Below are 12,994 nucleotides of genomic sequence, written 5' to 3'. Positions count from 1 at the left end.
GCTGCCTTCGTGGAGGACTTTCTAAGGGAAACTGGCTCGTATACACGTTACACATGGGAAAAATCATGAAAATGTCCTTGCAGCCAGCCCTTTCGCCCAGATTCGGACCCAGGTCGGAACTACCAGTGTTCATCGATTTTACCGCTCTGTGCCTGGTGGGATAATGTATAACGAATAAGCAAAGAGTAGTACCTTCTAGCCATTTTACTTTTATTACACATCTTAATTTGTTCCAAAATAAAATGTTCTATTCCTCAAGTGAGATTCTCAAATGATTTTTATTCAACGTATGCTTCCTAGTTATATAGTGGTAAGTCATAGTTCGAATTTAATGTTTTTAATTACTACACTTTTGACATAGCTATAAATGTTTTAAAATTCAGTCCACACAATTTAGTATTTCCATTAAATATATTTTCACGTACTCCCATTTCAACAGCTTCTTGTCCAAGAGACACTTGCTGTATTCATATGAAGTGATAGTTAGATACATTTCCCAACTTTAGACTGTAGATTAAAACTGAGCAATAAAATATAATTTCCATCAGCAGATTTTATGTCAAATTAAATCTGAATCATCTTTTGAAATGTTTAGCTTGTAAAGAAGAAGAAAAATCCTCAAAAGATGCAATTTTGTCCTTTTTCAAAAATTGATAAATATATGTTTATCCGTATTGGCTCTTTTTTCTTCTGTGCTCATCCTCGGAGATGTCGGATTATCAGATAAGTATTTTGGACAATCAGAAAAAATGCATGGATAACCATCGTTTATAATTTAGGGTGTCCTATACAAACTTAAACAACAATACCTTCATCTTTTGATGAATAATCGTACCGAATGATATCATCTTCTCAAATATTTCTCACATGCAACGCTCAGTCGGAATTTTTTTATCAAGAAATCCCGTTTTAATGTATCTTTTGGAAACTTGAATATCTGTATATATTCACTGGTTTTAACGTAATTCGATTTGCAAACTGAAACGCAACATCGTGCAGGCATGAAAGTAGACTTAACTCATTTTAGCTCTACATAGAAGTCGATAGCTATATTTATTAACAAATACTAAAGAAATAAGTAAACTACCAGCGTGAACTTAAAAACCAAACAGCATAACTGCTTTACTTAAAATTACTTAACTCAAATTTAGTAATAAAAAATACATGAATAATGAAAAAACACAGTACAACGTTAATGAACAGCACACAAACTAACATAGGAATTCTTCGCTTACAGTGTCCACAGATAAGCACGAAGAGTGACAGACGCCTTTCGTGACGTAAAATCACGTGACTTATCTGTTCACGAAGGTCACGGGTAAGCTCGGGGTTGCTGTAATTTGCAGTTTCGCCAATAATGCCAAAAATTGGAAAATTCTCTCCGTCAGGTTCTATCACCAAATCCACTGGCGGATTTTCCCTCCTCTTTTCAGTGGCGTAATAGCAAACTGGTTTACGTCTATGAAACTTTTAATTCTTTATATAGAGGTTCTTTGTTTTTACGTCCGGATAACTTAACAAAGACGTCTTTCAGATTCTTTACAATAGATGCCTGCTAAGTAAATAAGTTCTGAAGCAGTTTGTATGGCAAGTACGTCAGGTGTGTAACTAAAAGAAAAAACGTGATAACTATTAATGCTCTGAATCCATCAAGAATTACAGCAGTAATACATATTATATTTTAGGAAGTATATAATCAATTGATGCATAAATGGTTACCAAAATTGATTAAAAATCACTAATTTGTATTAAAATATATAAATTACTTATTACTACATTAAAAAAACCAGGACTTAGAAGAGAAGGGCTAGCTCATAGAGCTTTTTCCCCTGAAGCAGAAAGTGAGAAGTGATGACGTAGCCATGATGACACTGAGCGCGCCAATATAATTCACAGCTTGGAAATTAGCGTTTTTGAACCAGCGTTTAAAATGAGCTGTGTGTGAAAGACAGCTATAATTTGGAAGAGGCAATGTTACTGCTTTATGCATTTTAGACTGAACCATTAAAAAATTTAATAATGCTTACTCAATTTTAAAATAATAGATAAAATGTGATACTCTTTTAACATAAAGTTCCGTGTTTTTTTTTATTTTTATTTGCATGTTTTTTTATTTAATGCGCGTTTATTTCTAATCATTTCTTTAATTGCATGCTAACTGAGAGAATTTTTATACTGCTTCTAAGATAACTATAATAGCAGCTATTTAAATTTACTCAAATGTTCCGTGTTTTTTTTTATTTTTATTTGCATGTTTTTTTATTTAATGCGCGTTTATTTCTAATCATTTCTTTAATTGCATGCTAACTGAGAGAATTTTTATACTGCTTCTAAGATAACTATAATAGCAGCTATTTAAATTTACTCAAAAAACAACTTTACATTGACATAAGTTTAAACATATATGACATATATGGCAACATTTCTGCTAACCTACGTTTGATTTTTTGCCTAATTGTAAATTTTACATTGTTATAATTCTCTTAATAGATATTTTTTAAATAATTTTGTAATTTATACTTATATCTATATTACAATTAAATAAATGTATATAAGATTGTTACCTTAATTTTGACAAAATAGCTTTATTCAGAGTACCTAAAACAGTTATTTAATTTTTCAAAAGTGTGAGTAAAGGAAGCAGGTGTTTTTATGCCAATTACTTTGATGTTTTATACTATTATATTTTATCTAGAGTGCTAATCTAGCACAAAATCTAATCAATAATTAGTTACGAAGGATACAATAAGAATAACTTTAACAAGTACTTAACAAAATTAGTTTGTTAAATGCTTGTTATTCTTGTTGGTACTATTTTGGTACTATTCATAATACCGAAGATATTATCGATTAACTCAATTTGCGTTCAGCTGAAAATTCAGTTTGATATACAACGTCGGAACAAAATCGGGCAAAATTTTAAACTCTTTACGCGAAAGGATATTTAGCATAACTAGGAGTTTGGGTAAACCTACCTGATGAGATGTGCTAAGCACAACTCTTTAGTTTGTTTCGTCTCCTTTAATTTCTCAACATTTGCAAGTTTCTAGGTAATTCATATGTAAATATAGTTTAATGCAACAATTGTATGTATTACAAATATTTAAATGTTCTTAAATACTATGATAATTTCATTAAAACAATAATAACTGCATGTATGGTATCAGTGTATATGGACTATTTGAATACCGTGGCAACTTCACCCCATTGGCTAGTACAGTTACGCAAGCATTCAATAAACTATCGGCGACAAACAGACACTTAAGCCGCATACAATAAAGATTATACAGAACAGAAATATGGATTTTATATATTTATTTATCTTTATAGCTGCATTATGAAACCAGAGTAGATGAGTTTCGAAATTCTTTTAATATTTCTTTGCATGTGTGAGCGTGTACTTTAGAAAAGAAAGTAAAATACTAGAAGTATTTTATTAGCGTTATTCTACTTTTGTCATTTATTATGGTTTTTAAAAATGTTTTAATAAAGATTAAAGCTTTTAAAGGGAAAAACAAAAATACTGAGTTACGCATTTAATATGTTTATAAGGTAATAATTATAAATACAGTAATTAAATGCAATATATCCATAATTATGTTACATAATTTTATTATTAATAGGGCCCACCAGCGGCCGAGCGGTAAAATCGCTGAACACTGGTAGTTCGGTCCGAGGTTCGAATCCCGCGAACGGGCTGGCTGCATGGGCGTTTTCGTGGTTTTCCCCATGTGTAACGTGTATATGAGCCAGTTTCCCTTAGAAAGTCCTCCACGAAGGCATCCCTCCTCTTAGGCAGATAGCCCTCGCGGTTTTGCCATAATCACACACACACACACATATTATTAATAGAATTTATAATATATTATTCATATAAAGATAACTAACATTACCATAATATATTCGTCACTTAATAATTACTTATACACTTCAAGAAGCTGTAATAGGTAGTACAGCCATAGGATTCGGAGCGGGCATCCATCCGTATGATGATCTGGCTATGCATTTAGCTTTCCATAGAATAAAATAGGTAAATCGACAACCTTGTATTCGCCGTAGATTATGTAAAATCCCAATCGATTTCGGAGGCAAACGGGTCCCTCTTCATCAAAAGCAAAAAATTCTGCTCTTGCGTCTTGAGCGTTCCATAGCTTCATCGTACTCTAACGGTTCGGCAGAATGTTTTTGGCTGTAGTGGAAACTTTATGTTTGTTATACATTCGATATAGTCTAGAAAATAATAGTTTAATATTTCGTAAAATAAGTGCAGGGCGCGTTATTAAAAGGTAAGATTTATGATCGTTTTTGAATTAATATTTCATCCACTTATCAAATTTCTTTGACTTTCCTAGATTTTTTAGATACCTCAGAAATGTAATATGATAACTCTTAGCCAAGCTCTAAAACATGGTGTTCAATCGATATGCTTAAAAGAAACTTGGCGTTATCATCCACAGACATTTTACACAGATAACACTTTCCCTACCCGACACAAAATGTTTAAGTTATGCAAAAAAAGTTTGATACGTATTGATTTCCATGCAGATTTATTTATTATCATAAAAGTATTACAGCCATATACAGATGCTTTTAGAATACAAGAACTAATCCAGCTCCAGGTTTAGGTAGGCTTCTAATTGCTTAGGCAAGCCCAGATGTGAAATGCCGTCGGGCAAATGAGAATTGCGCATCAGTGCACTTCTAATCACACATCGGGAATAGTGTGATAGGCATCTCGGCTGAGGGATGGTATCAAAACTGCTGAACTCATGTTTCCGTAGTGCGTCGCAGATCTCCTCCACATTCGTGACTTCATCGTTTCTGAGCAGCAAATCTCTAATTTCGTCGAATGAAATGAAGGCATCGGGAACAGATCTCCAGATGTTCCTCACACACTCCATATAAACAGTAAAGTCCGGAGCACCCCAAGTTAAGAAGTGAGCAAAAATATCGAAAACAATACTTTCTCTTGGATTTAGATCAATCCGTCTTCTTTTTAACATGCGTGGAACTCCATCTCGCCTGAAAATAGTCAGTAAAAGAGAGGGATAAGCATTTCAAAACAAATTCATTTAAGTTTCAAAACTATTTATTTAAAAATATCTGATGCGGACACCACATGACTTCCTTGTACGGAATATTAAATTATACACACTTTTTGCTGCATTTCATTTAAACTTATTTTAGCGAATTTCATTAGAGAGAGGTTTCTAATTCTATAAATTCAGCTCTCACTTTCCGGCAAGCCAAAAGTATTGTTATCTTTTTTAAAAATTGAAAAATATAGAAAATAATAATAAAAAAATGATAAGTCAATAACTTAACGAGTGATTTATTTATTTTTAAAAATAATAAGCAATAACAGTAATAAAATTTCAGACTCATGCAGATTTTATATAAATCTCAAAAGAAAATACTATATAAAATTTCCGGTGCTCTTATTTTCACTTTTCTTAAACTTTCATGCCCTAAAATACGAAACGGGAACCAAAAAGAGGGGAGGTACACATTTTACACATTTTTCAGTTAAGATATTACGTTGGGCTCCTTCCGTTTGGTCCCATAAAAACGTGCTCAATTTGTTCAACAATTCATTCAAAAATAATCCTGAAAGCTATCACCATTTTTCAAAAATTGGGCTCTTAAGAATATTTTACTTCACTTTCTTCCTTGTAGCGACAAAAATCGTAGGTTACAGAATTTTGTTTCGTCTTTCTTTTTTTAGGAGGAAGGAGATTTCTGTGACCGTCACCAATATCGTGAGCTATTCTAGTCAAAATTAAGTGAAGTAAAATTCTAAGCAATAGTGAAAACTCATGCAGTTTTCAAATGTTTATTAGTAAATAGAATGCACTTCGCAAAATCAACTGAATTTTAGAGACACTTACCTACCACACGTTAATTTCTAATTTAAATATTTTGCATTTAAGTCTGCTCTCTATTTTTTGTGATGCGTATCAATGTTTTGCTGAGTAAGTCCAAATTCGAAGAAAATAAGTACTCAAAAATAAAGAATAAAGTAGAAACTTTAATTAAATGCAGTTTTCAGAAACATTAGAATGTACGATTTGCGTGCAATAAATTAACACATGAAAACTAAGGATTTTCTAAATATGTGTTCATACTTTGCTGAATAAAGCTGTAAGAAACACAAATTATTCTATTAGAGTAAGTTGAATATAATCTGCCTTGAGAACTATAAATGCTCCATTTTGCTTCGAAACAATGAATCATATTCTATGTTGAATCTTTGCAAAATGAGTAATATTATATTTTACTTTTCATCTTCATCATTCATGGTACAACAGCCCAGGGTAGCCCAAGATCTTCTAATCTAGACATATCCAACCCCCACTACTAGCAGCCCAACTTTCTTCAATTCTTAGTTTTAGCGACTAAACAATCCTCCTCTACAGTGTTTATTAACCTTTCTTCTTTCTATGTACAATTTACCAATATATAAAAATAAAAATATGAGCTCACCGAGCCGGGTAACAAATAAGTTATATATACTTTTGACGCAGTCGACCAAAAATAGACGTACACGTTAATAGCAGTCAAAATTTTAACGTTTTGAACTACTGTCTTTTGAGTTATGCGAGATACATACGTACGAAAGTAAAGACGTCACGAAAAATATCACTTATGAATCCATTTGCAATCCGTTTTGGAAAAAAGAAAAAGAGTCCTTTATTCTCGTGCAACATAAACTTCAACAGAGAAATGACAATATTGTACCTACGTACAGATGTCAGGAAAAAAAATCGTTCAGATAGATTAGAGAGCTGTGAAAATGGATATTTTCGTTGAAATATGGTATCCGAAATTTTTCGCGATTCAGTAATTTCTTTATTTCGTACAAGGAAGTAAAAAATTCTCATTGTCCTTTTTACAAGAATAAAAATTTCGTGTGTTATATTTCCTACTTTCATAGAAATTTTCAGTAGTGATTTTATTTAAATCTTAACTTTTGTTTCTTATACGTTGTAATTTATTTTAACTTTGAGATTTTTTTTCCACTCAAAACTTCCCCGAATATGAAATACTTATGACCGAAAGTTGGCACCTGATGAAAATGTAAACAAAATGCGTTGATAAACTGACACATCGGGGACGTAAATCCAATCAAATGTAACGTACATATTAAACCGAAGAAATGTCTAATATTCTAGGACAAAAATATTTTTTTTCCAATTGTTTAAAAACAGCTTTAAGAAACTTATGTTAGGTGAAACTGCATGAAAGTCTAGAAACAAGGCGCTCCGTAAGATCATAGCATATAGATTCAATCACAAAATTCTCACAGCCATGTTTAAAAATGGGTATGCGGTTCATAGTTGCAACCCCGTGGTATGATGAATTAACTGGATCCTGGCCCTCGAAGCTTCGTGAAGGAGTCAATAATATCCGCGGCCTGAAAGCTTCGGAAACACCTGGTCTAGACTCCTTTCTCAGCTTACACATTTCTTTCCATAATAGGAATTTACAATTATGAATAAGCATCAGCCTTGAACAGATTGCTAAAACAAAGCACTATAGACGTTCTTTGGTCAAAGACCTCGAGTGGAAACAAAGAATTGTTTCGAGCTCCATACGTCAATTGATCAATGCATCTTTTGCTCAATATGTAGCACAATAAAGGATCTTCTAAGGCCAAAGGTCTCCTAAGGTTATTGCGTGTTCTAGTTTTCCCAGAATTAAATACGGTACCTGCTTCCCACAGCACTCTTTTTAGAACGGAGAAAGAGCTTAAGTGAAGATAAATGAATAGTAACCTAAAGGTGGTTTTCGCTATTATAATAAATAGCCTATGCATGATGAATTTAAGTGTTAGTAATTTTTGATTTGTAGGTTGCAGAAATTCTGGAAAAAAGCTTGAAAATTACTAAAAATTTTCATCTTACGATATCCACAAATTTCCTTATATACTGTTCTTATGGATTGTAAGTCCACTATATAAAAATAACATTAAGTCCACAAGAACTTGGACGGAATCATTTCATTCGTTATAAATTCGCCAGACCACTGAAATGGCCTCATTTAGTATAATTTCATTGGTCCAGCTAGTAATTATTCATAATAGTTAAGAAGAACTTAAGAGATTAAAAAGATTTTTTGCACTCCCACTATACTCGCATATTCTGATCTTACCCTCACTCTTGTTTTGCTAATTTTTTTTAAGTTTTAATATTAAGCATCCTTGTCTTCGCACTTACGCTACTTAGAGTTCAACACTAAACTTTTAAAACCTGCGTAGCATCATAACTTTAAAATTGACGAGGCAGTGTTAAGTGTTGACGTACATTTTTATATTCCTTCAGTTTTTTCTCAATTCATTATATCATTATTTAGTTTTCTTTGTAAGATCACTGATAAAAGAAATTTTTTTGCTTCTTAATTATTAATTTTTTCTCTGTTACATTATTTTTTAAATACCAGGTTTTTCGCACTTGTGCCGCATAAAATTCAGTTCAACAGCGAAATCACAAAATATTTAATATTTAAAAATAGCATACACTTAGAAGAATTCTCGATAAAGTATTAGAGTTTGCCAAACATATTTTCATATTTGCTATATTATTTCTTTAAAGACTTCATTTAAAGCTATATTATTTCTTATATGTTCGCACGGCCAGCCGCTAAAAATGTTTATTATAAAGAAGAAAAACATATAACTTTATTGAGTCCATCTAGTGTATTTTCAAATAAAATATTTAATGTTTTTAATTAGACGTCTCATGATTTTAATAATTTTTTACATAAATCAATCCGATTAAAAAGCAGGAAAAAACGTTACTAAGAACTGTATTTATTGCTATTAAATCTCTTTGTTTATTATTCAATAATCTTCCGAATTAAATTTGAAATTATCTTAGGCTTAACTGAATGGCAACACGCCGGCACGTGGAAGATAAAAGTATTTTATACCCGGCTGCTGCAACACAGTGATTTCACAGAGCCGAGTTTGTTAATCAAAACTGAAAGATAAATAGATTACTCTTTTCTGAATCGCAACAGTGTAGAGCACTGGAGTAAAAATGTTGGCACGTTTCAGATAACCGGCCCTTGGCGATTTTTCGGCCGCCATCTTGGATTTGAAATCCAAGATGGCGGCCAAAATTGTTATCCCTGTCCGAGGGAATTCGGAGAGGGAAAACAATTCTGAACTACCAAACATGCAACATGCAAAGAACAAAACAAAATTTAACTTACCCCAATTTATGCTGACATACTGACGATTATAATATATTTTGCTGAGCACAAGTTTATGAGATATAAATTAAATTACTTAAATTGCATTCAATGCGATTAATTTAATGTGGATGATCAAAATAAACTAAACATTAAAATTTTAATATTCTTGTTTTTTCAATTATTTAGTAATTCTTAATTGATCTACATGACTATAATATATGTAATATTTGCTTTAAAAAAATATTTTAAGCCTGAAATCACTTTAGACTTAAGTTTCATTAAGTATAGTTCTTATGTTTAAATGTTAAGATCGAAATACAGAAAGTGCAAAAAATTAGAATTTTCTGCAAATCGCATATTTGAAAAAAAGCATTAAAAAATACAGTTTCATACATTAAAACTAAAAGAAATATGTCATAAAAACAATCAAGAACTGTACCCTTATATAAATAATAAATTTATAAACTATTTTGATAAATCTAGGAAAGCTGTGAGCTTTAAAACATACAGTAAAAGTTTAAAAAAAAATTCTTTTAGTATCGTTAATAAAAGAATAAGGATGTTAAGTATTTACTTTATTCTGGTATCATCCTCCAACAACATACGGAATTAAAGTTAATTTATATTAGAATATAATTTAAAATAACAATAATCAAGAATTGTACCCTTATATAAATAATAAATTTATAAACTATTTTTATAAATCTAGGAAAGCTGTAAGCTTTAAAAAAAAAAGTAAAAGTTTAACAAACAACAAAACAGTAAAAGTTTTAAAACAGTAAAAGTTTTTTAAAAAATTCTTTTAGTATCGTTAATAAAAGATTAAGTAAGGATGTTAAGTATTTATTTATTCTGGTATCATCCTCCAACAATATATGGAATTAAAGTTAATTTATATTAGAATATAATTTAAATACATACAAATAAAATGTATTAAAATTAAGACTTACTTTAGTTCACAGGCTCGCAGCAATTTTTTTCCACCACGAGGCATAGTTCGCGCAAATTTAGCGCCAAAAAGCGGGTAACGACTAGTTACGGTTGCAATGAACAATGAATTCAGATCGTTAAGTTAATAATTTTGGGCAACATTTATTTTTTAGTTTGCATAATTTTTCTGATATTCAGACGCTTTTGTTTATTCACAATCTACCTTTGTACTCATTCTAGAAACAAATATTTAAGGTCTTATCTGTACAGTTCATAATTAATAATACTGCTGTTTAATTTGATTAAAATAAAATAAATAAAAGTATTTCAAACAGAATGATACAGATTATTTCGCTCCAAACAGTTATACTAATTAACCCTTTGCCATCCGGAACGTATTTGCGGTTCTACTTATGTGAAGTGCCCAATAACATTATATTATAAAGCAGGGCACTTCGCGTAATGCGCAGTTATCGCGACGATACTTTAAGTAGATACCTTTCGCAGTTGAGAATTTAGCGCCGATCAGTAATTAATCAACTATTTGCAATTTTAAATTACAATTTTGGAATAAAAAATTTTAATTTTAAACTTTAAAATCTTTTTTAAGGAAAATGTAATTTTTTTAAGTGCCATTCTAGCTAATAACCATTTTTAACCATTCCAGCTCCGGTTTATTTATTATATCTGTCTCCTATTTATCACAGTATAAATGGAGTCTTGGCCCAATTAAATAAATCTAAGATGATCAATTAAGAAAACTTATAGACATATATAATAGTAAGGTTGTTGTCGTGAACATTGTGAGTTTAAGAGAAAATAATGAGCGGTTTGTTAAAATTTAGATCAGATGAAAGATCTTTTAATATATAGCATTTTAATACTATTTAGCACAGCGTAATAAGTTCATTTTACAGTACGCAACATCCTCAAAAATGATCGTTACAACGCAGTTCGATCATCCATCTTTTGAACAACAATCTCTCTCGTTGCCATTCCGTAACAGAGAAACTTACCTCTCATGGAGTTCGATAGTGGCGCGACATTCTCCCCACCTTGAGTTTGGGGATACAAACTCAAAACAGTAATATAATGATAATACATACATACAATTTTGAAATAACAATAACGTACATAATAATAATAGAAATATTTCAAAATATTAGAATGCAAATAGAAATCAATATTTTAGAGTTCAAACACAGAAATTTCAAAAGTTTGTTTAGAAGTTTATAAATCCAGTCTTTTAACTGGTTTTATTTTTCGTCCTGAGCGAGACACGCGAACAGTTTCATTAGAGTTAGTATTAAGCTCAGGATTTTCAGCTACCACTTCCGGAACCTTCTGAGGTTCCGATACGACTTGCTCGTAATTTGGGGTCAATTCCAAAGGGTACAGTCGTTGGATTGGTCTTAATATGTTTCCCTTTTCAGTTCGCAGTTTCACAAGTCTGATGATTCCATCTTTTCCTGGAAAGAGTTCCAGTACTCTCCCTAGCAGCCAATGGAGCCTTTTTTTATCATCTGTACCAATTAACACTATGTCACCTACATTTATTTTATCTTCTCTTTTGTTAACTGAAGAACAAAGGAAACCCAGATACTCCCTTTTAAACCTTCGTTTTAGATTTTCACGAACCTTTCGAATATGTCTTCATCTCAAAACAATATTAGTCTTTTCAATTTGATCCAAATCAGGAACATCATTTAATGGAATGTCCTGAAGAAACATTGAGGGGGTCAAGGTCTTCAGATCTTGTTCCTCGGATATGTAAGTTAACGGTTTGCTGTTCATGATAGATTCGCATTCACAGACGAGAGTCTGCAACTCCTCGTAAGACAAACAGGAGCGTCCAAGATTTTTTCTCAAAAGATCTTTCAAAATCTCAATCAAGCGTTCCCAGAAGCCTCCCCACCATGGAGAGGAGGGTGGGTTAAACTTCCAACGAATTTCGTTGACTCTAAATTCACTTTCAATTGTAGTCCAATCTAATTGTTTCAGAGCATTATTTAGTCCTGTAAAATTAGTACCATTGTCTGAATACATCCCAGAAATTCGTCCTCTTCTGGCTATAAACCTACGCATAGCTTGGATGAAGTCGTTGGTACTCAGTGAAGGTATTAGCTCAAGATGGACAGCTCTAAATACGGCGCAAGTAAAAAGTACTATCCACACCTTTTGTTTAGATTTAGTCAACAGAGGTCCAACTATATCTACACCTGATACTTGAAAAACTGCTGCTACTTCTGTTCGGTCTTTTGGAAGAGGCGGAAAAGGTACCTCAAGATGTTTTACCTTTTGCCTTTTACATGTTAAGCATTCTTTGATAACACTCCGGACAGTTCTTTTCCCTTTCACTATCCAAAATCTTTCCCGTAAAATAGTCAGTAGAATTAATGTCCCAGCATGCTTGTTAGCAATATGTTCTTGGGCTATAAATCTTCTCACTGCCAGGTGTTTCGATGGTAGAATTATTGGAGAAATAAAATCTTTCGATTCTTCCTTATTTATCAATCTGGACTTCAATCGTAAAATTCCTTCTTCATCTTCAAATATTAGAAGACCTTTCAAATTTTTTCGTGTTTCTTCATTGGAGTAACATTTCTTTTGTATTACACGGAAAGTAGTCCTTTGTGCATTTAACAATTCTTCATTTTGAAGTTCCTTACATTTTCTTAAGTTCTTGGCCTTTGGTTGAAAACGCAGTATCCAAGCCATAACCCTAATCATCTTTGAAAATCTAGAGAATCTTCTGGCTAACTGTAATGGAATTGACTCTAGCTCTGTGTTACTAGCAGAGATGACTGACTTTCGTTTCTCTATCTCTACTTCTTTTTCGTTAATATTTACAGCTGACTTTGGCCACTGC

At 31.9% G+C, this 12,994-nt stretch overlaps 1 protein-coding gene across 1 annotated transcript in view; it reads right to left on the bottom strand.

Annotated features, from left to right (window-relative positions):
* Positions 1 to 4,530: 4,530 nt before the first annotated feature.
* Positions 4,531 to 12,994, bottom strand: part of LOC118202792 (uncharacterized) — a 45,947-nt gene continuing 37,483 nt past the window's right edge. The window contains exon 2 of the mRNA XM_085806846.1: positions 4,531 to 5,022. Within this exon, the coding sequence (XP_085662972.1) occupies positions 4,605 to 5,022 (418 nt within the window). The 3' untranslated portion in view covers positions 4,531 to 4,604. The remainder of the gene's footprint in view (positions 5,023 to 12,994) is intronic.

Source organism: Stegodyphus dumicola, chromosome 12, assembly GCF_044657685.1.
Source record: "Stegodyphus dumicola isolate Sdum_Otavi_A_Nest chromosome 12, ASM4465768v1".
NCBI classification, from domain to species: Eukaryota; Metazoa; Arthropoda; class Arachnida; order Araneae; family Eresidae; genus Stegodyphus; species Stegodyphus dumicola.
This window is presented reverse-complemented; position numbering and strand designations above follow the sequence as displayed.